The following is a 22600-nucleotide window of genomic DNA, read 5'->3' on the forward strand; positions in this document are numbered from 1 at the left end:
CTGGAAGGACATTTTTTGCCTACCCTTAATTGAGTGTTAAATGTGATTTCCTTCAAGGATATCTTTTCCCTTCCTGGTTGGTTAGCATAATTGTTGTTGAAACAGCCCAACCCGACAGGGAGCACAGAATCACGATAATAATTAGGTGAGACATCCCAATCCATCAGGGAACCTTAGAGGCATAGCGATGATTTGGTAAGACTTCCCAACCCATGCAGGAACCTAGAGTCACTGCGATAATTTAGTGAGACCTCCCAACCCATCAGGAAACACACAGTTGGGGTGATAATTTGGCAAGACCTCCCAACCCATCAGGAAACACAGAGTCACGCTGATAATTTGTCCTAGAAGGTAAAACTGGGGTGCTGTTGTCATTTTAAGCCAAAGCATCTTGCCCCTCTAGATGTTCTGGGCTTCAGCTCCCATCCTCGCTCACATTGGCTATGCTATCCGAGGCTGATGGAAATCGTAATCCCACGAGAACTGAAGGACTAGACTCGCCTCCCTTTGTTCTCACCTGCCCATGTGAGTCCTGGCCCAGAAATAACAAGACAGGGACAGGCAGACACTAACCGTTCCTGCCCGAAAACCAACACACCCACAAACCGTGTTCCCTTCCCCCCCCCCCCGTCTTTCTTCTTCCTTCCATTGCTCGGATTTATTCCCAGTAGAGCAGTGGTCCTCAACCTTGGGCCTCCAGATGTTCTTGGACTTCAACTACCAGAAATCCTGGCCAGCAGAGGTGGTGGTGAAGGCTTCTGGGAGTTGTAGGCCAATAACATCTGGAGGCCCAAGGTTGTGGACCACTGCGGTAGAGCACAACAGCGATCTACTAGCATTATCCAGTGTGCGCCCTTGTTCCTCTGCAACAAGGTGTCTTGTACAACCAATGAGGGACAGCGCAATTCATTTCCCCAGAAAATGAGTCTCCATTCAGTTGGAGAAGAGCCCAAGATGGCTGCTAGCAATGCCAAAGCTCTCCTTGCGTAACTATATTAATCGAAGCTTCCAGGGGAGAATGAAGAGCAAGGAAGCCCGGCTTCAAAGGCAGGGAGTGAGTCCCTTGTAGGAAAGCTGTGATGTGCTTCCAAATATCTAAAAACTTTTTAGAGCACATTTTTTTCAAAGTTTTTCTTTTAAACTGGGAGGTGGAGGGAAAGGAAGTTAGAAGAATTTCTCTAAATATACTCCATTTTTCTGATGGTGAAAGATGCCGTTTTCCTGCGATGCAATCCTGGGGTTCCTCATTCGGCCACGGGCTTCAACGTTGCTTCTGTTAAGTGGGGGACATGCATTCAAGCACTAGGACAGAACCCTAAGTCCCTCGCCAAACCGTGGATGGAGCCATGACACTTAAAGTGGAATTGAACTGGCATAACCAGGCAGTGTAGACAAAGCGAGGGACGGGCGCTAAATATCTGGAGGCACGTTATTCCAAGGCAGCACTGTGAGCCCCCGACCCCCGCCATATCAAAAGTCAGAGGAACTGATTAATTTTCAGTGACATTAATTAACAGCCCGACTTGGGACTCGGGATTCGGTACCAAAGACTCGCACTCGGGACTTGGTTCCAAAGACTTGGACTTGGGACTTGGTGCCAAGAACTGAGACTTGGGACTTGGTGCCAAAGACTTGGGACTTGGTATCAAAGACTTGGGACTTGGTATCAAAGACTTGGAACTTGGTGCCAAAGACTTGGGACTTGGTATCAAAGACTTGGGACTTGGTATCAAAGACTTGGGACTTGGTGCCAAAGACTTGGGACTTGGTATCAAAGACTTGGGACTTGGGACCAAAGATTTGGACTTGGGACTTGGTTCCAAAGACTTGCCAACATCTCTGGCCATTTGCAACGCAACAACGCAATTTTTTAAATTTACTTTCCTTGAATTTCTGTTTTCTTACCATCTCGGCTGCCTTCCACCCACGCAGCAAGCTCTCTGCTTGATTTTGCTCCCATGCCGCTTTCCTCCCCCTCCAAGTTGAGTCAAGGCTTGTTCTCTACATCACACCCGCCTCAAACTGCCCAGCTCACCCATTAGAACCTGCCCCTGGATTTCAAAGGGAGCCATGATTCATGGCTAAGATGAGACCCACCAGGCTGGGTGAGACGGGGCTCGTGTAACGTCACAACACAAGCCCGATCATTAAGCCGCCTACACTCACCTTGCAGGAGAAAATGGACCCTTGTGATTCATGTGAAAAAGATCTATTTAAAAATACATACCCATGCATACACAACACACACACAGGAAGTCTTTCCTGCAGGAGGCTCAGCTGCTGCTGAATATGGAAAGTAAACACACATCTGAGTCGGTGATCTATGTCTCCTGGATAAAACATCCATCATATATTTCCAAAATATTGACCTGTCAGGAGGGCAAAATGCAACCTGTTGGCCTCCAAAAGTCTCCTCCTAGTTTAATGTTTTGCATTAAGTCATTTGGGGGCTTGGTAGGGTTTCTCCTGCTAATTGTCCAGTTCCATTTGACATCATTTACCGTAAGGGTGCCAGTATCCCATACGCTGATATTTCAGAGCCCAAAGATGTTACCGTGGGTTGGAACTTTGGGATGTCGTCTGCGATGTCAACGTGTTGCAGGCAAGAGCTTGGAGGAGGAAGTTTATTTTCCCAGGCTTAGTACAACCAAGTCCCTGCCTGTCCCACTGGAGAAAAACAGGGAATGGAGCACCAGGTTTATGACTCCTGAGCCTTCCTTTTACACTGCTCTCAAGGCTGGTGTAACAAGAAGGCTCAGGAGTCATGAACCTGGTGCTCTATTCCCTACCTTTCTCCAGTGGGGCAGGATCCTGGAAGGATTAGTGGGGAGAGAAAGGGTGGGTGCACATATTTGAACAATTATGCCATTTAGAGATGTTAGCCAGTGCTGCCAGACTTTTTGGACTACAAATCACATAATCCCCGGCAACACAGTCCATGCTGGTGGAGGATTCAAAGACTTGTGGTTCTGAAAAAGCAACATTTCCAAGCTTTGAATCTGACCATCCATGGGAGGCACCGAACGCAGGACCACTGAGGGTCAAATTTTATGCAGGAGCTGCTGTGCCTGCAGTTCCCACTTGCGACCAGCTGTCCTGGTGGCGCAAGCGAGCAATGTTTCTTGTTGCTTCTTCTCTTTCCGTTTGCAGGCACCGTAGCCATGGACCTGCAGAACACGGAGTGCCGCCCTGCCAAAAACAGCAAGCTCACCTTGCCGTCGGAGAACGGCTCCGGGAAACGGAGGCCCAGTATCGCCCCGGTCCTGGAGGTGGCCGACAGCTCCTCGCTCTTGCCGTGCGACATGCTGAGCGACCAATCAGAGGATGAGATGACGCCATCGGACGAGGAAGGCCTCCCCGTGGTAGAGTCAGTGAACCTTCTCTGTCTCTCTCTTTCATGCTGATTTTCAACCCGTGGGCTGACTCTCCTTTTCTAAAACGGTGGCGGGAAACGTAGGGCTTACACACAACGGCGTAAACGCCGTGGCATCCCTTACAGGGGTCAAGTGGCGAGCATTCAAGGAGTTGGGCATTCTTCATTGTGCGCCGGGCTGCACAACCAGCCAGTTGTGGGGAATAAAAGCTAAAGCTGTGTCCGAAGAAGCGGATTTTGACCCGCAAGGACTCGCGCTGAAATAAATCCGCTAGCCATGGAACGTGCCACCCTATTTTTGTCCTTTCCCTTCCCCTTGCTTTTCTTTTGGCTGTCCTGCTTCTTGAAGAAACAGCGGCTGTGCCCCAAAGCGAGAGCATGCCGTGGGGGTGATTCTCTTCATCTCTAGGCCAACTTGCAAATGGATTTGATGATAAGGGCCTGCCCTCTTTCCTTGGGGTTATATACCTCCTAATCACAAAAAAATACAAATATGTTCCTATTACAGTCATGCCAGGCGACTTTTTTTGGCAGGAGTGTCATTGGTATGTAGGAAAACACTCAGTAAAAAAGCCAGGGAGCATTACAAGAATTTAACTCGCCGTTCGGTGCAATGCTGACATCCAAATCTATTATTATATCCCACGCTAATGGCCCATTTGCATAAATTAATCTGCCATTAACGGCTTTTTTCCCCTTCCCGGCTGCATTTCAACCATATCGCTGGGTAGCATTCTCGGGAGAGAACGGCAGGAGAGCCTGCAGAAGCCAGAGGAAATCTCTCCCTCTTAAGATGACGCCACATTGCCCTCTTGCGGTTCTGTCTCTGATGCTCCAAAATTCATCCTTTTGTCGTTTATTATCCCATTACAGCCTGCCTTTTCTCCAGGGAGTTCAAAGTGCGAAACACAGCTTAACCCTTCCCATTTTTTTTACCGTCACATCAACCCTACGAGGTAGGCCAGGCCCTGGAGACGACAATCAACCAGATCTGAGTCTCTCAGCTCCATTAGATTTTTGAAATGGCCCAGCTCTATAGCCACTATATCATACCACCTCTTTTAAAAATAATAATCTAGGGCTGAGCTTAAAGCCTTCCACTGGTTTTTATGCCTGCAAAACCTCCAAGCAACTTTGGAGGGAGAGATTTTTGGGGGGGTAGAAACAGGAGTCGATTTTGGAGGGAAGGACACCCCCCAATTTGTGACCCCCCGCATGACAGTTTTTTGCTAGACATTGACTTTTTGCGATCGCTAGAGCAATTCGCAAAACAGTGATTCCTGTGGGGGAATTTCGCTGGACGGTGTTTGGTTCCCTGCTTCACAAACCAATTTTTGCTGGACGACGATTTTGACAGCTCCCTCGGTGCGCACAAAACAGGTGTTTTCAGGACCTAAGCTTCACAAGACAGCGATTTAAACAGCTGATCGGTGGTTCGCAAAGCGGCTTTCCTATGGCCGATCTTCACCAGACAACGACGATTCTTCCCCATTGGAACGCATTAAACAGGTTTCAATGCATTCCAACGGGGAAATGCTTTCCGCTAGACGATGATTTAGCTAAACAGCGATTTCAGTAGAACGGATTATCATCGTCTAGCGAGGCACCACTGTACTGTTCGTCCGACAACTTGTCTGTTACTATGTCTGATAAGAATATGTGATGAAGCCGTTAAGAGTCTGTTAAGCCCACAGAGAAATCTCTCTCTTTTTTTAATTCTATAGGTATGTTAAAGGTTACCCTCCCAACTCCCCGTACATTGGCAGTTCTCCCACCCTGTGCCACCTTTTACCCGTGAAAGCGCCCTTCTGCTGTCTACGCTTGGATAAGGTGAGTCTCGGGGCATCTCCAGCACATTGATGCATCCTTTCGTGGGGGGGTCTTGAAAATCAATTTGGAAATAGCTCCAAATAGCAATCGGCTCTTTTAACCCTGCACTGTTTAGCTAGCCTGGTTGGTGGCAGAATCCTAGAGGGATGCGCTAGGATTCAGCAAACCTGAGTTCGAATCTCTGCCCTGGTATAGAAATGCACTTGGAATGCGGAACGGGTAAAGCCACTTCTTAAATGTCTCACTGACTTTGAGTATAAGTTGATTCCAGCCTGACGGGATATCAACACACCTGAGACCAGCAGATAAGGAGGGATGGAAGGCAGAGACCAGCCGATAAAGATCAAAATGTTTTCTTGTGTTTCTCTTAGGGCTGCAAACACAACAGCTACGAGGACGCCAAAGCTTACGGCTTTAAGAACAAGCTGATCATTGTTTCGGCCGAGACGGCCGGGAACGGCCTGTATAACTTCATAGTCCCTCTCCGTGCCTACTACCGGTCAAAGAAAGAATTAAACCCTATTGTGTTATTGCTGGACAACAAGCAAGTATTTTATATTTTTCCCCAATCAATGCACAGGGTTTGGGAAGGGCCGTCGCATGAGTGGGATGAATAATTTGGGCACAACCGGAGACACCCACTTAGCTATTTCCATTTCCTTTTATAGGCCCGACCACCACTTCCTCGAAGCCATCTGCTGTTTCCCCATGGTTTACTACATGGAAGGCACCATTGATAAGTAAGGATCTTTGTTGGGCTTCAGAATCATGAGGGCTTGGACCTTGGCTTTATGTTTTGTTTCAAACATCATATGCCTTGATCTGGTTTAACGGAGGAAAGGCTATTATCCTGAATCAGTGTGTAAAGCTAATGGGACTTCGCTATTCCTTGATAAGATTGTAGGGAGATATGATAGCAATTTTCAAATACTTAAAAGGCTGTCCTACAGAGGAGGGGCAAGATCTGTTCTCAATCATCCCCAAGTGCAGGACATGCAACAATGGGCTCGAGTTACAGGAAGCCAGATTTTGGTGCAGTTAGTGACATCTTCCCCTTACGAGATTCCCTTGCACACAAATATTTTTATAAAGATTGGAATAGGAGGCTCAGAACATCTGGCCTTAAGCCAAAGGGGCGACACCCTTAATTGCAAAAGTGTTCGGTTTGATAAAGTGCCCTGATCTCTACCCATCTTTCCGGGGTGATAAACTCTCTCCCCCCTCCCCCAGCCTCGACAGTTTGCTGCAATGTGGCATCATCTACGCCGACAATTTGGTGGTGGTGGATAAAGAGAGCACCATGAGCGCCGAAGAGGATTACATGGCTGACGCCAAGACCATCGTCAATGTCCAGACTATGTTCAGGTGAGGTCAAGAGCATCCGGAAGGTTGGGTGGTCTCTACCATCCTTGCTGACAGAACGTGATGAAATGGGACCTCCACATTAAGAGAAGGAGTAATAATAATAATAATAATAATAATAATAATAATAATAATAATAATAATAATAATAATAATAATAATAATAATAAGATGATGATGATGATGATGATGATGATGATGATGATGATGATGATGATGATGATGATGACAACCCTACCTTAGAAGCCCTTATGATGGGTTTTCTAGGTGTAGAATAGTAGTGCTTTACCCATCCCTTCCTCTAGGGGGCATCCTTGGGACTGTGCAGCTTGCCCAAGGCTACCCAGGCTGGCTCTTCTCTCACCGTGGGGGAATCAAACTCCCAACCTTTAGCTCCACAGCCAGATTCCCAACCCACCGAGCTATCCAACCAAACCAACAGCAGTAAGAGTTCAACTACCCCATTCCACTGAGGTCAAAGTCAAGATATTGGGTCTGGGTTGGGTGCCAGAGTTTGGGAAGGAGGTGAACAAGGTAGAACCTTTCCAGAAGATGACACTCAAGGCAGCAAAGAGCCTTAAACCAAACCCTCCCTATGAGGAACGTAGTTGGGACGGGTTTGCTTGACGAAGAGAAGGTTGAGTTGGTAACGTAATGGTCATTTTCGGTGGGACTGGATGTAGGAGATGGAGGAACCCTCTTTTGCTTCAGAAGATTATGGAGTCTTCTTTATTGAAGGTGTCCAAGCAGAGATTGGATGACCCTCTGGCAGAGAAGCTTGAGTTGTAGATAGCCTACATTGAAGAAGAAAACCTTGCGTGTTCCTTCAGACTCTACCGTTCTAAGACCTCCATCAAAGGCTGAATATCTCTGGATCGCAAGGGGACATACTGTAGGTTAGGGGTGTTGCTCTCCAGAAACCTCCAGTGGGACATTTTATGGAACAGGACAACAGCCTTATAATTCAGCCCAGAGAGTGGTCTTCTCATGATACTTGTACATACGACCGAGGCTAAAGCAAGTCTCCCCTCTTATTCCAGGCTTTTCCCAAGCTTAAGCATCATCACGGAGCTGACGCACCCTTCCAACATGAGGTTCATGCAATTCCGAGCGAAAGACAGTTATTCGCTGGCTTTGTCCAAGTTAGAAAAGGTAATAATTTTTTACTTTGGTGATCTTGGCTCTTAGGGTCTTAAACTGATGGATCAAAGAAGGCGTTCAGGAGACGAAACTATTTTGGAGGGGGAAACACTGTTTTTTTTTTCCAGATTCTCAATGCTGATGTTCACGCAGGCGTCCTTAGCTTCACATCCTTGCACTCGGCTCTTTAGATTGTGTTCTGTCTGCACATTGTTCTCCGTGTGCTGAGGCGCATTTCAAACAGAAATGTGGGAGGTGTTGGGTTTTCCTCCATTCCACCTCGGATCGACGTCCACGTTCTCATTTCCCCTCCCGAAAAAATTGTGATTTGATTAAAAACCGACTTATAAAACTATGTGTGTGCACTCATACAGAGAGCCTGCCAAAAAGCCCGGAATATCTTAAACCAAGTCTGATGGTGGATTTAGTTCTGTAGACTGGCAGCTGTTCTTGGGGTTTTTTAGAAAAGGGTCTCTTCTGCAGCTTGGAAAAGTTAAAACGTTTTGGACGATAACCCTCAGAATAAGTTTGTCGTTCAAAAGAGGATGGAGTGGACCTGTTTTATCTCCCCAGAGACCGGACTAGAAATCTGGATTTCACGGTTCTGACTAAAAGGCCGAATAAAATAAGAAGCTAGGAAACCTTGTGGTAGATCTTACTTTGGGCCCGACTCGTTCCGAGGTTTCAGAACCTGGTCACTTCGCCTCTGGTCACTTCACAGAATCCTTGGCCACATTGACGTTAGACGGGAATATGGGACTAAAAACTGTTAGATCTGATTTAAACAAACCACTTTTTCACTCGTCTCTCTCTCTTTCTCTTTCCAACCGTTTCCTTTTCCCCGCAGAAAGAGCGAGAGAACGGGTCCAACTTGGCCTTCATGTTCCGCCTCCCGTTCGCTGCCGGCCGGGTTTTCAGCATCAGTATGTTGGACACCCTCCTGTACCAGGTGAGAAAGTGAGGAAGGTGCGTGTCCAGGGATGAGTCTCGGAGTTAAACGTTGTTGGGCAATCCAGCAAAGATCAGTCGAGGCTGGTGGTACAGTAGTCAAAAATGTAGTATTGCAGCCCAAACACTGCTCACAGCCAGCGTTTGATCCCGGCGAATTCTGGCAGCTGGCTCACGGTTTACTCAGCTTTAGATCCTTCCAGGGTCAGTAAAATGAGTGCTCAGCTTGTTGGAGGGGCAATGTGTAGCCTGTATAATATAAATATATATATTTTTTCTTTTTTTGGGTGGCACTAATTTTGTGGGAGAAAATAGATCCCCTGCGGATTTTAGGCCAAACTTTATGGCAGCTTGTAAAGCATTGCCTCTCGGTCATGAACAGACTTCAGCACCTTGGAGAGGTCTCATCAGGTTCTGAATCTATCATGCACTATTGATTTCTTGGGGGGGGGGTTGTATGTAAGATTTTGTTAATTGATTTTTTAAAAATTAAATGAATTAAAATTTTAATGAATAATTAATTAATTAATTAAAAATGCTAAGGGGAAAAAAAAGGTCTGAATAAAACCAGAAAGAGACTGATCAGTATTCCTGCAAATTCAGAGTCACCACCAACTGCCGACACAAAATGCGTGGTGGGAAAAAATTGTTTTAAGTCTGTCTGTACTTGTGCTCCAAACCTTTCCAAAACATGGAGATCCAGTTCATTTCTTAAATTATGCCTGGCTCAAGAAGCAACCCTCTTTGCTCATCTTCACACAGGCTCCCCATTGCCTTCCTTTTCATTTTGAGATACCACGTGCCGTTTTTAGAAACACTTCTATTAAGAATGCATTATTTTAGTGTGAAATGATCTCCTCTTTGATGCAGCTGGATGATACTGGGAAAAGTAACTTTTTCCAGGCGTTGCCTCCATGCGACAAAGAGGTGCAAAATAAGATTTTGAAAAGGACATCTATGTTTGAATCTGACAAATTTATTAAATGTGTTGGCCGGCTATAAAATTATTAATGGGTGCTTTTTCTGGCTCACAGTCCTTTGTGAAAGACTATATGATCACCATCACAAGGTTGCTGCTGGGACTTGACACCACCCCTGGTTCAGGGTACCTCTGTGCCGTAAGTATCACATCTTCCTACTCTATCCCTTGTCACCAGCATTGTGGGGATCTCCCTTCCTGCTTCTCTTCTTCTCACACAGAACCACGAGGAATGGTATCTGTGTTCTGTTCTGGAGGATGCAGGTCACCTTTGCTTGCTTTGAAACACTTGCAGTAACAATGACTTATTGCTTGTACTCCCAAATCTGGTATTTAGAAACGGAGCATCTAAGGATGTGAAATGGGCTGCATGTTAATAGATGTGCGCCTTATTTGTTTAGATATGTGGCGTGCTACCTTTGTCCCCATAAGGGACCCAAGACAGTTGTCCACTGTTTTACGATACAACAGCCACAGTTAAGAACACTGTAAGATAGAACATTTCTCCAAAAATTTCAAACAGGTAGCCTGTTGTTAGTCTGTTACAAAGATGCTGTTAGTCTGTTATGGAAAAAATGCAAACAAAAAACGGGTAGTCTATGACGATTCATTCTTTTGAATTAACAGGGGTCGGTTTTGTCTGTTTTGGGGGATGGAGCTAAAAGAGTGTCTCCCCCTCTCTTTCTCCTCCCCCCCTTCTCTTCCCTTTTACGGGATAGATGAAAATCACAGAAGATGACCTCTGGATCCGATCCTACGGACGCCTTTTCCAGAAGCTGTGTTCCTCTAGCGCTGAGATCCCCATCGGCATCTATAGAACCGAGTCACACATGTTCTCCACCACAGATGTAAGAAGGCCAAAGAGAATAAATAGTTTGTGAAGCTCTGTCTGTTAGAACTCCCAGCATGGAGAACTGTGGGATTTGTAGCCCAAAAAATCTGAATAACCCATCACTAGTCTAAGGCTATTTGTTACAGATCATCATTAGAAGGAGTTCCATAGGTGTGAAAAACATCTGATTGTAACGGCAGAAGCTTTTCACATTTCCCATGTGATTTGTAGTTTTAAAAAATCTGAATATTCCATCCCTAATCTTTTTGTTATAGACAACGCATCATTAGATGAGGGAATTCCTTAAGTGCTGAAAACATCTGATTGTAATAGCAAGAAGCTTTTCACATTTCCCATGGTTAGCTGATGAGCTTGCTTTGTTTTGTAACTGGTCTGCTGGAGGTAAATACAGTATTCACTTGCAAGTCTGATGGCTCAGTCACAGAGGTTTGCCTAAATGATGTCTCTGGAAGTGAAATAGGGAAGTCATCTAGACACTATCTAATTAGATGGAGGTCATCCCTAGTTTATCCTGCTTCTAATGTCAATTTGCATATAACATGTAGTTTGATCTTAAATAAAATACCCCTTTTTTGAAAAATAATATTTTCCAAATTCTTTCTCTCTCTCTTTTTTTTAATTGCAGCCTCATGACCTCAGAACCCAGGTGAGCATGTTTTCTGCCTATGTCTATATGCATATGAATATTTGTACGAATGTTTATCTAGGGATACTGAAAGTTAATGTAAAGTTACCCTGCATGACAGTTTTTTGCTAGACATTGACTTTTTGCGATCGCTATAGCGATTCGCAAAACAGTGATTCCTATGGGGGAATTTTGCTGGACAATGTTTGGTCCCTGCTTCGCAAACTGATTTCCGCTAGACGATGATTTGCTTCTCGCTAGACAAGGATTTTGCTAGACAGCGATTTCAGTGGAACGGATTATCATCGTCTAGCGAGGCACTACTGTATTGATCAGTCCAGCTCCGTTTTGTTGACTTCGACAAGCTCTCCAAAGTTTTGGGTGAGATCCTTTCGAAGCCTTCGTTGGAGATTCCTCCCTTTCTCTGGGGGGTCTCCTAGCCAAGCCCAACTCTCAAGCAAAACTTGAATTATTCAATTATTCTGATTTCCATCTTACGCGTAGCTACCTGGCAGCCTAAACGGGTTGTTTCTCAACTCCTCCCGAGAATGATGATCATGGAACACGGGAGGGGGGGGCTCAACCTTATGGCCTACTGGTGTTCCCAGTCACAGATCTCCATCAACGTCGAAGACTGCGAAGACGCCAAAGAAGGGAACGTCAAAACCAGCCATCACCGGAACTCGTGCCCCGCCGACCCATCGGAACACCCCTTGCTCCGGCGCAAGAGCATGCAGTGGGCGCGCCGGCTGAGCCGGAAAGGGAACAACAAGCCCGCAGCCAAGACGGCGGAATGGATCAACCAGCAGAGATTGAGCCTCTATCGGCGGTCGGAGAGGCAAGAGTTGTCGGAGCTGGTGAAGAACCGCATGAAGCATCTGGGCTTGCCCACGACAGGGTACGGTAAGTGGGGACCCCCCCCTTCTGTTCGTAGCGTCTGCCATTTGTCAGACTTCCCGCCTGTCAGTCTCCATGCCCTACCTTGGGTCTACCTAGAACAGGGACAGGCCACTTGGGAGCTTCTGAGCAGGTCCAGATTTCTGCTCCAGGAACTTACTAAGGTTCCATAACATCCCCGGAAATGTCTAGAGCAGTGGTCCCCAACCTTGGGCCTCCAGATGTTCTTGGGCTTCAACTCCCAGAAATCCTGGCCAGCAGAGGTGGTGGTGAAGGCTTCTGGGAGCTGTAGTCCAAGAACATCTGGAGGCCCAAGGTTGGAGACCACTGGTCTAGAGGAAAGGAAAAGTCACCACATTTTTATCCCAAATTCTGCTTCCAGTTTTGTCTCCGAATTTATTTGCTCAAAGGAAGGGCTCCTATTTTTAATGGCCAAATTCTCATGGAAAAAGGACATTTTTTTGGGGGGTGGCTTCTTTCTTGATGGAAAGGATGTGGGTGGATGTGTCAAGGGAGAGGCCTATAGGGCAGCTTGCCCAGCCATGCATGGCTCACCTACCCTTGATCTGGAGGTTGGCCCATCAAAAAGTGTAATTAACGAAGTGATGGAGAAGATGATGGATGAAAGGCACGAGAGAACAGACATTATGCTGAAGTCTGATCAGCCACTGGGTTTCCCCATCCAGAATTCCAGGGTAGGAGAAAGGTGGAATATATACATACATACATAAAGAACATCTTGTGGTTGTGTCATAGCCGGACTTTCATGTTGCAATGGCTCTCCTCATGAGAAATTCATGCTCCTGTGATTCTGTCAAGTGCCACCATTTCGGTAGAGGGGAGAAAAAATCCATTGTGTTCCACATGCTGTCAATGAATGGAATCAGGAAAGAAATACTGAGAACCTTATGAGAGACGGAGAAGTCTTTAATAAGATTGCCTCAGGGCACTGTAATTCAGAAATTCAGGGGAAATAGATTTTGTTAGCTGAGTGGGAGGTCTTTCACTTTAGGAGATGCTGAAAAACATTTCATTCCATAGCTTTCTTTCCATCTTTTCTTTTCAGCTTTCTTTTCTGCCATTGGCTGTTTGGTCCCTTATTTGTTTTGCATCTTCTTCGGCTTTGCATGTCTAAGAGACAGCATCTGGCATCCCATAAAACATCTGAGTCTCAAAAGTTGAGGGTCAAACTATAAGTTCAAGGAAACATGTATTCTCTAGAATTAAGCCTTTTCACACCAACATTTCTTCAGCGATAACATCCCTCAGATTTGCAAATGGAGCCAAGTTTCCCTTCCAATGAAAGCACACTAAATGCAAGATCCATGGGCAAAGAAACACACATCCTTCAAAACTCGTGAGAGCAGCTCTGATGGGGGGGAGGGAAGACTTGCTAAATGTATAATCTAGTTTGACCCTTAGTGGTCCATGTTGTGAGTTGACCATCTGGAAAAGCTGAAAAGATCAAGGATTGATTGGCAAATCTATACAAAATAAGGAGAACTGGGGTAAGGGGGAATGGTAGTTTGTCTAGAATTTTTTTTTGAAACCTGCAAGCATTTAATTATCACACAGGTAAAGGTAAAGGTTCCACTTGACATTGAGTCCAGTCGTGTCCGACTCTAGGACGCGGTGCTCATCCCCGTCTCCAAGCCGTAGAGCCAGCGTTTGTCCGAAAAATCCACTCTCACAATGGGCTCTAAAATACCTTACTAGGAAGCCTATATTCCACTGAGGTCACATGCAAAAATACACCATTAGATCGTGAGCTAAATGCACACAACGAGTGTTATTCCACTTGGAAGCAAATTTGTGTTCCTTGTGTCTTGTTTTCAAAGGAGAAGGTCTCTCTCTGTGTCTGTCTCTCTCATTCTCTTCGATCCACAAATTCAGGGTTGGTGGAGTAAGTTTGATTCCTTTTTTTAAAAAAAATGTGGTTCAAATTGCACACCTAAATATACACATAAAACCTTCTTAGGCACAAGAAAAATAGAGGAGGATGTGTAGGGCAGATGTGTACAGTGGTACCTTGCAAAACGACGACCCTGCCAAATGACGAATCCACAGAACGATGACTTTTTGCAGTTGCTATAGCGATTCACAAAACAGTCATTCCTATGGGGGATATTTGCTGGACGTCGATTATGTCCGTGCGTCGCGAACCGTTTGTTTGCAAGACGACAATTTTTTCCAATGATCGTCGGCTTCGCAAAATGGCTGCCCTGTGTTTTCCGGACCCATGCTTCGTAGGGCAGCCATTTTTACAGCTGATCGGCGCTTGCAAAATGGCTTCCCTATGGACAATCTTCGCTGAACTATGAGGTATTTTCCCCTTTGGAACGCATTAAACCGAGTTTCAATGCATTCCAAAGGGTTTTCGCATGATGATGATTTCGCTAAACAGTGATTTCAATGGGATGGATTATTGTCATCATGCGGGGCACCCCTGCAGTCCGATCCTCTTGTTAAAGCCAGATTCTCTGAAATGGATGGATCCCTACGAACACCAACTCCCATACACTGGTCTGAAGATCTAAATGGGGAGGAATGCTGGGAATTGTAGTCCACGAATATCTGGAAGGTCGCCTTTGGCCCATCCTTGGCCCTAGAAGGGTGATCAAAACTTGGAGGTGGGGAGAGAAAGCACGAACAAAGGCGTTAACGCCACTCATCATCCTAACAAGACTTCCGTGTATCCATGTTTGTGTGTTCCGGTCTCCATTTCTGCTCAGCACCACAGCCATGGCGTATGAGTTTAGCTCCTTTTTCTTTTGTTCTTTACTTTATATAAATAAATATATGTATGTATATATTTTCCGACTATGTTTTTGGCTCACGTGATCACCAAAGCTGTTTTTTCTGGATATTTTCCGAGTCGTTGCTTGCTGATCTTTTCTCTCTCTCTCTCTCTCTCTCTCTTCTTTTTCTCTCTGTTTGTGTCTGTGCTTTTTAAAAATTATTATTTTTTGTTCTGTTTTTGATTCCTTTGGTCTCGTCTCTTTCTCTGTATGTTCTGTAGAGGATGTAGCAAATTTAACAGCCTGCGATGTCATGAATCGGGTAAACCTTGGATATTTGCAAGGTAATTTTCTTCCTCCCCTGGGAGTCAAAACTTGACTCGGGGTGTAACGGCATGAGAGAGAACAGGGCTCCTCAAGATGGAGGGGGTTACATCTCTGACGCATGCTAAACTGGAGGCACAGAGTGGCCATTGAGGATGATGGTGTTCTGTATTAAGACGTGAGAAGTTCAGGAAATACCTGGGAGCATTTCCTTGGGATTATTGTTTGAAGGATAAGTTTACTGGAGGGTGCTTTACTATATCTCCTAATTGTCCCTTTGCCTCCAAAATATCACCCCCTTCCAACTATATATATTTATGAGTGTTTAATCAGTAGTGTAAGGATAGATCCTGACTCCAGATGATCATCATGGTGGCCTCTGCATGAGATCCTTTGAGAAGAATTCATAGTCTCTTTCTAACACAGACATAAACACACACACATGGGGGAGGTTGATGCTTCCAGTGTCTGTGGGTCAACGAATCCATGCCAGGTTTTTGGCAGAATTTCCTAGAGAGCATTCAAGATGTGGGACCTTATCAGGACCTTGGAGAGCTCCTCTTAAAATTCAGGTTATAAACCTTGGTGCAGATTCATTGGCTCCACTGACATTGGCGCCACCAGCCTGGGTTGTGTGTGAGTGTGCGCACAGATGGGTGTGTACACACACACACACATACACACTTCTAGAAATCCATAGTGCACTCTCGAACTAAGCATCTCGCCACGTTTGGACCGTTTAGCATGGCAGTGAGGTTTACTTATTTATTTATTTATTTATTTATTTATTTGTTTGTTTGTTTGTTTGTTTATTTATTTATTTATTTATTTATTTATTTATTTATATCACGCCTATCTGGTCTGATCAGGACCACTCCAGGCGGCTAAAGGAGGTTGAACTGATATAACTCAGCAGTGCAGATGCACCTCGATTCTGACTAACCTACGGTGATGCCTCCTTGTTGGACACATACATGTGCAAATTAGCATATGCAAATTTCATTCAAATCCACCCAATCTTTATTTATTTATGTATGCATGCATGCATGCAGAAGTCACCCCTGGTAGGGATACAGCCTGCATGAAAAGCAGCTGCTTTTTCCACTGAGCGACACTGCCTCCCTGGGCATCTCCACAGCAGTGCAGGAGGAGTGGCGGTTTCTTCACCCGCCCAAAATTTGCTAGGCTTTTGGGACCACATAGGCCACCATTTTCCATTCTGGGATTGCTACTTGACAGACAGACGCCGTACAGATGTTGGAATGTGGCTCAACTGGAGGGAAAGGCCTGAACTCCCAAACTTCCTGTTCCTGCCCCAGTGCGACTTGGGAGCTTTCTCTCAGGACAGGAAGTGAGGTGAAACTAGGCCTCGCTAGGCCTTCCTCTCAGGCGAGCCACATTTAGCCGTCTGTACAGTGTCTGAATGTCAGGTCCAACTTCCAGAACAGAGAATGATGGTATTTGTAGTCTAAATAAAAAATCCCATCCTTAATGCTTTTTCCTTCCTGGCACTTTTTTATTTTTGACGTTTTAATTCATATCCCTGCTAGGTATCTAGAGCAGCATGCAATTGAGAGCATCAATATAGCCCATGAAACTGAGAAAAACAGGAGGGGGGAAAAGAATTATACTAAAATAATATGAAAATAAAATTTAAACAGAATTTCACCCACTGGGTTCTTTAACCTGATTTTCGCTCGCTGGCTCCTAATGCCCATCGTGGATTCCCAACCAGGTTGAGGGACCCTCTAGCTGTTTTGAACTACACTTCCCATAATGCCTCACACAGACCATGCTGGCTGGGGGCTTCTGGGAACTGAAGTCTGACAACATCGAAGTCTGACAACATCTGGAGAGCTGGAACCTTCCTATCCTGATGCCAAACCCTCTAGATCCTGAATATATGAGAAATACAGGTGGATCAAGGGATCTCTTGGGACCACATTGGGTTGAAGCTTCAGAGTCAAAACCGAAAGCTCCATTTCTTTCTTTCCTTTTTGACTTTTTAAAAAGGTAGTCATGTGAGAACAGGAACGGTAGCTAAGGAAAAGATTCTTTACTCTGGCATGCTTTGGCATGAATTAAAGCAACCCCCCCTGAGCTGGCATCTCAGCTTGAGGGCTGCTGTTATGCATTAACTTCACTTTGGAAATCAGATGCTCTGGCAGCAATTAAACACACACACACCCCTTGATCCAAGATGGGTTTTGAGCATTTAAGGGCTGATCAGTGAGGAGGAAAAGGAAATTCAACACACCACTTCCCCTGCCGAGCTGATGCTAAAGAGTTTCGGCCCTTAGTGTCAAATCAAACGCCACATGGGCTCTAACCATTAGCGTCTACCACCATATCTGAGAGTGACACCACAATCTAAGATAGTTCAGGACAGATTGCGGGGCACACCTCATTCTCCTCCAAGACCACGATTGGGTATCTGCCACCTGAAGCTGTTGCCAGACCGAAGGTGAAAAATTGACATTGCACTCTTTACCAATGATGTTTCTGCGAAGGCTTTTATTCTGCAATGATCGTGCTCCGCTCGCAGAATTTAACCGTTGGGCAGACAAGATCTCCCTTCTGTAATCCAAATTTCCCCACTGTTTCTTCCGTCTTTTTTTCAAATGCTCCACACAAACTTATCTCCAGTGTTAAAAATGGAAATTGGTTGTTGTGGGTTTTTCGGGCTTCTTGGCCGTGTTCTGAAGGTTGTTCTTCCTAACGTTTCGCCAGGCTCTGTGGCCGGCATCTTCAGAGGACAGCACTCTGTGCTCTGGTGTAGTTGGCTTTGGGAGTGGAGTATTTATGGCCTTGCTCCAGTAAGGTCTAGGCAGGGCTAATAAGGAGAGGAACTTTTGAAGTCACTCATCGAAGGTCAGAAGCAACTTCATGGAACATGACGACAGCTAGAACTTCAGCAAGGAACCATGTACTGACAAGGTCTGTGTAGACATGCAAGTGTTATTGGACTACAGCTCCCATCTGCCTGAGATTACAGAGACATCAGTGAAGGATCATGGGAATTGCAGTCCAACAAAATCCAAAGGGCCACACTTCCCCATTCCTTGAGTTAGGGGCAGACAGGAAGAACCCAGTAAGAGATTAGGAAGAGATTCTGAAGTGTATCAGCTCAGCGCTATGCATGTGCCTCATCGTGGTAACTCTGCCGGCTGATTCTCATCTCATCACGCTACATTGGCTGAGCTGGCCCTCCTGGTGTTCTCATGCTCATGATGATGCTTAACATAGGCGATTTTCAAGATGCACGGCAAACCCAGCAGAACGCAAGTGATTCCACATGATTTCCAGTTCGACTATGTAAAAGGCATGTTCATGATCAAGACTTGGGCTCTAGTTATATGTAATGAAACATCTGGTGCAGATAAAGTCATCTTTGAGAATCTCAGTTCAATTTCACCATTTTTTAAAAGGAAGCAAATCAAGTTTCTAGTCCTCAATATAAGCATGAAAGGGTTCGGGTGGTGCATGTTTAGATTTTCAGCAGCCAACATTTTAAAACAACAACACTGCATTATCATCAACAGTCATGCTCCTCACCATCATCCTCATTTGCATATGTCCCTGAGTGTTCAGAAGATGCAGATAGGCTGGAAGATTTGGGCTGGAACCCAAAAAAGTAACTATGCCAAGCTCCAGCTAGAATCCTAGTGAGCGTGTGGATGAGCTGAAAAGAGAAGATGACATTGGTCACAGACAGCTCAGTTCAGCTTTTGAAGACTTCCTACCGGTCCCGGGAGGTAGCATCTGATTTCAAGGCTGCTGCTGACATTACTAAGAGAACCTCTCTCAATTGTGGAGTTGCCAGTGGGGTGAACCCCTCACTGACTGGAGGTCTCAAAAAGTGTTGACCTCTCTATCTGCTCCGGGCATTCAGACGGGAATCTACTCAACAGATCAAGGTGGAGAGGGGATTCCTCTACACACACAAACACACACAGAGAGAGAAAGGCTGAAATCCTGTTGCACAAACAGCGTAACCTTTGGAAGTTTGCTGCTCCTCCTTCTGTTACCCTTAATTTCTGTGGGTTGTGCAATGGTGGAGAGCTGCTCCACCCAGAAATCTGTTCATTCAACGGCTCCCAACCTTAGGTCCCCAGATGTTCTTGGACTACAACTCCCATAAATCCTGGCCAGCAAAGCTGGTGGTGAAATCTTCTGGGAGTTTTGGTCTAAGACCATCTGGGGACACAAGGTTGGGAACCACTGGTGAAATTTCTCAGATTTATGGATGCATTCTTGAACTTCCCTGCTTGGGGAAGACACTCTCTAAAGCCACACTTGAGTGGGATGATGTGGGATGATTCCTGCATGCACTATCTAGAACCAGGATTATCGAACGGAATTCTTGGCTGGGGAGGCAGTAATAGGATTTGCTTGGGATGAGAATTTCACAGAAGGGTATTGATGGGCCCCCAAAATTCTACTCCAACTCACCCCTGTGTTGTTTTGCAGATGAGATGAACGACCACCAAAACACGCTGTCCTACGTCCTCATTAACCCTCCTCCGGACACACGCCTGGAACTCAATGACATTGTGTATGTATGACCCTAATAGGGACAATTTCTCAGCCACTTCAGCTTATTTGTGAAGGGACAGGGGGTGGAGGAGGAAAAGAAGGTCGGATCCAGCACGGAGGTAGGAGGAAAGGTTAACTTCAATGGAGGATCTGTTTGGGTCAAGAGCACCCAACAGGCTAACGATTTTTCCAAGTGGGAAGCGGCGGAAGACAAAGTAGTTGAGCTAGTTTGTCGTTATGCGCTATCATAACGACATATGGAATCCATAATAGGGTTTTCAAGGTACAGTATGTGAGATAATCAAGGTATGATTGCCACAAATACCCCACCATGAACATCCATCGCAGGGATTTCAATCCATGTTTCCCAAGTCCAGCCATCTATCCACTAAGCCAGTGGTTCCCAACCTTAGGTCCCCAGATGTTCTTGGACTTCAATTCCCAGAAGCCTTCATGATGAGCTGTGCTGGCCAGGATTTCTGGGACTTGTAGTCCAAGGACGTCTGGGGACCTAAGGTTGGGAAAGCACTGCATTAGGGCATACAGTGGTGCCTCGCTAGACAGTTACCCCGCATGACAGTTTTTTCGCTAGACATTGGCTTTTTGCGATCGCTATAGCAATTCGCAAAACAGTGATTCCTATGGGGGTATTTCGCTGGACAAGGTTTGGTCCCTGCTTCACAAACCGATTTTCGCTTGACGATGATTTTGACAGCTCCCTCCATGCGCACAAAACAGGTGTTTTCGGGACCTAAGCTTCGCAAGACAGCGATTTAAACAGCTGATTGGCAGTTTGCAAAGCGGCTTTCCTATGGCTGATCTTCACTAGACAACGGCGATTCTTCCCCATTGGAACGCATTAAACAGGTTTCACTGCATTCCAATGGGAAAATGCTTTTTCGCTAGATGATGGTTTCGCTAAACAGCGATTTCAGTGGAACGGATTATCATCATCTAGCAAGGCACCACTTACTGCCTTTCTGGTTTTTCCAATGTTCGCAAGAATTTCAGTGTTTTTTTGTTAGACTGAGCACCGGGGGCAAAGGCTGTACCTGAGCTACACACTAACCAATAACAATAATATGCCATCGAGTCAGTTCTGCCTTATTTTCAGGGTTTTCCAGAAAGAGAAGACTCAGAATTGGTTCCCCATTCCCTTCTTTGCTCAGGGGACGGTGCAGCTGGCCCAAGGCCACCCAGGCTGGCTGTTCTCCCAGGAAGCCCAATGGGGAATCGAACTTGATTTATCCATCCCAATTAAGCATTACCTCCCTCATTAACTAGATGTCTTCATTTCTGTTAGGTATTTGATACGGCCCGACCCTTTGGCTCACGTGGAAAATGAGACACACAGTCGAAAGAGCAGCTCCGGTAACAAACTGGACCCTTGTAGCCCAGAGACGAGAGACGAGACGCAGCTCTGAGCACCTGCTCCCTTCTGCATGGAACGCCCAGGCCTACCACCCTTCTCGTTCATGCATGGAACTTTAACCGAATTAGTGACCAAACGGCAGGGGAGGGTGGAGCACACAGGGGTTGCCCAAAGGCCACCCTTCCGTTGGGGTCTTGACTTGAAGTCCCTTTTGGGGCGTGGAGAAAAGCCACATGCTCTGCTCACTTCCGCGTCTCCTTGAAAAGGTTTCCAAGCGAAGCTTGGCGGAACTTGAAATTAAAGGAAAACTTGGAGCAGCTTGAAGACTGGATGGTTTGAGACAGGTCTTGGTTTTCATCCTTCTAGCTGAGTTTTGTTGTGCTTCGTTTTCGTTCCGAAGGGCTCGGTGAGCGGGGCGAAATTTGTACCGTCGCTAGTGAAAAAAGATCTTCGTTATCCTAAAGTGCAGGTAGTACCCGCACGAGACCGTGCCACATGGAAAAATCTCATTCATTCCATCCGGAAAGAGAACTGAAGTGTTCAATAAAGCAGCACAAGAAGAAGATTGGAAATGACCACCGTTGTGATGATGATTCGCGTTTTGTTAGCTCTCCGAATCACCACTCGATCCAACTTGATATGGACGGGGCAGTGAGAGAGTTTGAGACGCCGTCGTCTCCTTTCTAAGGCTATCTAGAACCGTGGTTCCGGATCTTGGGTCCCCAGATGCTCTTGGGCAACAACGCCCAGAAATCCAGACCAGCACAGCTCGTGGTGAAGGCTGCTGGGAGTTGTAGTCCAAGAACAGCTGGGGACCCAAGGTTGGGAACCACTGATTTAGAAGAAGCAACAAATAAGGCTTAAATGTTTTCATAGCTGCTGCAGGAGTTGACTGTCAACAAGCGTCGGAGACTCAAGACATCTTCTGCTCAACTAGGGTTGGTCAACCAAAAGTTGATAGGTTTATATCACCGAGGTGTCAAGAATGGGTGGGGAAACTAGTTGTCCAGATGTTGTGGGAACTCAACGCCCACAGTGAAGCTAAAAAGTCATTGGTGCCCATCTTTATTGTGGGCACTTCCAACTTTTCCCATTGATTTTAGTCGCTGTGGCCCCTGGTCAAGATTTTGCTCTCAAGATTGCAAAATGTCAGGAGGGGGAGAAACACCATTGCATGGCATATTCATCCCTACCATCTTAAGATGGACACAATCCTTTTGCCTCATTTCTCATCCTATGGGACCAACACGACAATCAAATGTCAGATTCATGCAGCCCTCCCCTTCCGCCCACCTCATCAACTTAACGGAACAGCATCTAAAACATGGCGTAGCTTAAATCTGGGGCCGTTCCTTTCCTGTTTATCAAAAACCATGTTTGTCCAACGCTCCCACCTTAATCATTTTACGTAAGTTGTTTCTACGGCGTGAAGTGTGCATCTTAATCAAAGCATCAACAGACATCAGCAATTTCGCAACGGCTGATGGACTACTGCAATCTCCTGTTCCGATTTTTCTATGTCCTTCAACCTGACGAAATATGTAAAATAAATCTTTTATTTTTGTAAAAGTCCTGCCCACGGATCTTCCTCAAAGGAAGAATATTTATGTACAGCACGTTTTG

General features: G+C 45.8%; 1 protein-coding gene across 3 annotated transcripts in view; it reads left to right on the forward strand.

Annotated features, from left to right (window-relative positions):
• The window catches only part of KCNT1 (potassium sodium-activated channel subfamily T member 1), a 78443-nt gene extending 57377 nt beyond the window's left edge, over positions 1-21066 (forward strand). For 2 of the 3 annotated variants that reach the window (XM_078382621.1, XM_020809192.3), the window contains exons 19-32: positions 3151-3367; positions 5098-5203; positions 5575-5747; positions 5872-5943; positions 6434-6568; positions 7606-7717; positions 8553-8654; positions 9688-9771; positions 10352-10480; positions 11111-11131; positions 11719-12013; positions 15027-15089; positions 19540-19624; positions 20909-21066. In XM_078382621.1, coding sequence (XP_078238747.1) covers positions 3151-3367; positions 5098-5203; positions 5575-5747; positions 5872-5943; positions 6434-6568; positions 7606-7717; positions 8553-8654; positions 9688-9771; positions 10352-10480; positions 11111-11131; positions 11719-12013; positions 15027-15089; positions 19540-19624; positions 20909-21029 — 1715 coding nt within the window. In that variant the 3' untranslated portion in view covers positions 21030-21066. The remainder of the gene's footprint in view (positions 1-3150; positions 3368-5097; positions 5204-5574; positions 5748-5871; positions 5944-6433; positions 6569-7605; positions 7718-8552; positions 8655-9687; positions 9772-10351; positions 10481-11110; positions 11132-11718; positions 12014-15026; positions 15090-19539; positions 19625-20908) is intronic. The other variant, XM_020809195.3, reaches the window with a different exon arrangement.
• The last annotated feature ends 1534 nt before the right edge of the window (positions 21067-22600 follow it).

The sequence above is a fragment of the Pogona vitticeps genome, chromosome ZW-PAR (genome assembly GCF_051106095.1).
Source record: "Pogona vitticeps strain Pit_001003342236 chromosome ZW-PAR, PviZW2.1, whole genome shotgun sequence".
NCBI lineage: Eukaryota > Metazoa > Chordata > Lepidosauria > Squamata > Agamidae > Pogona > Pogona vitticeps.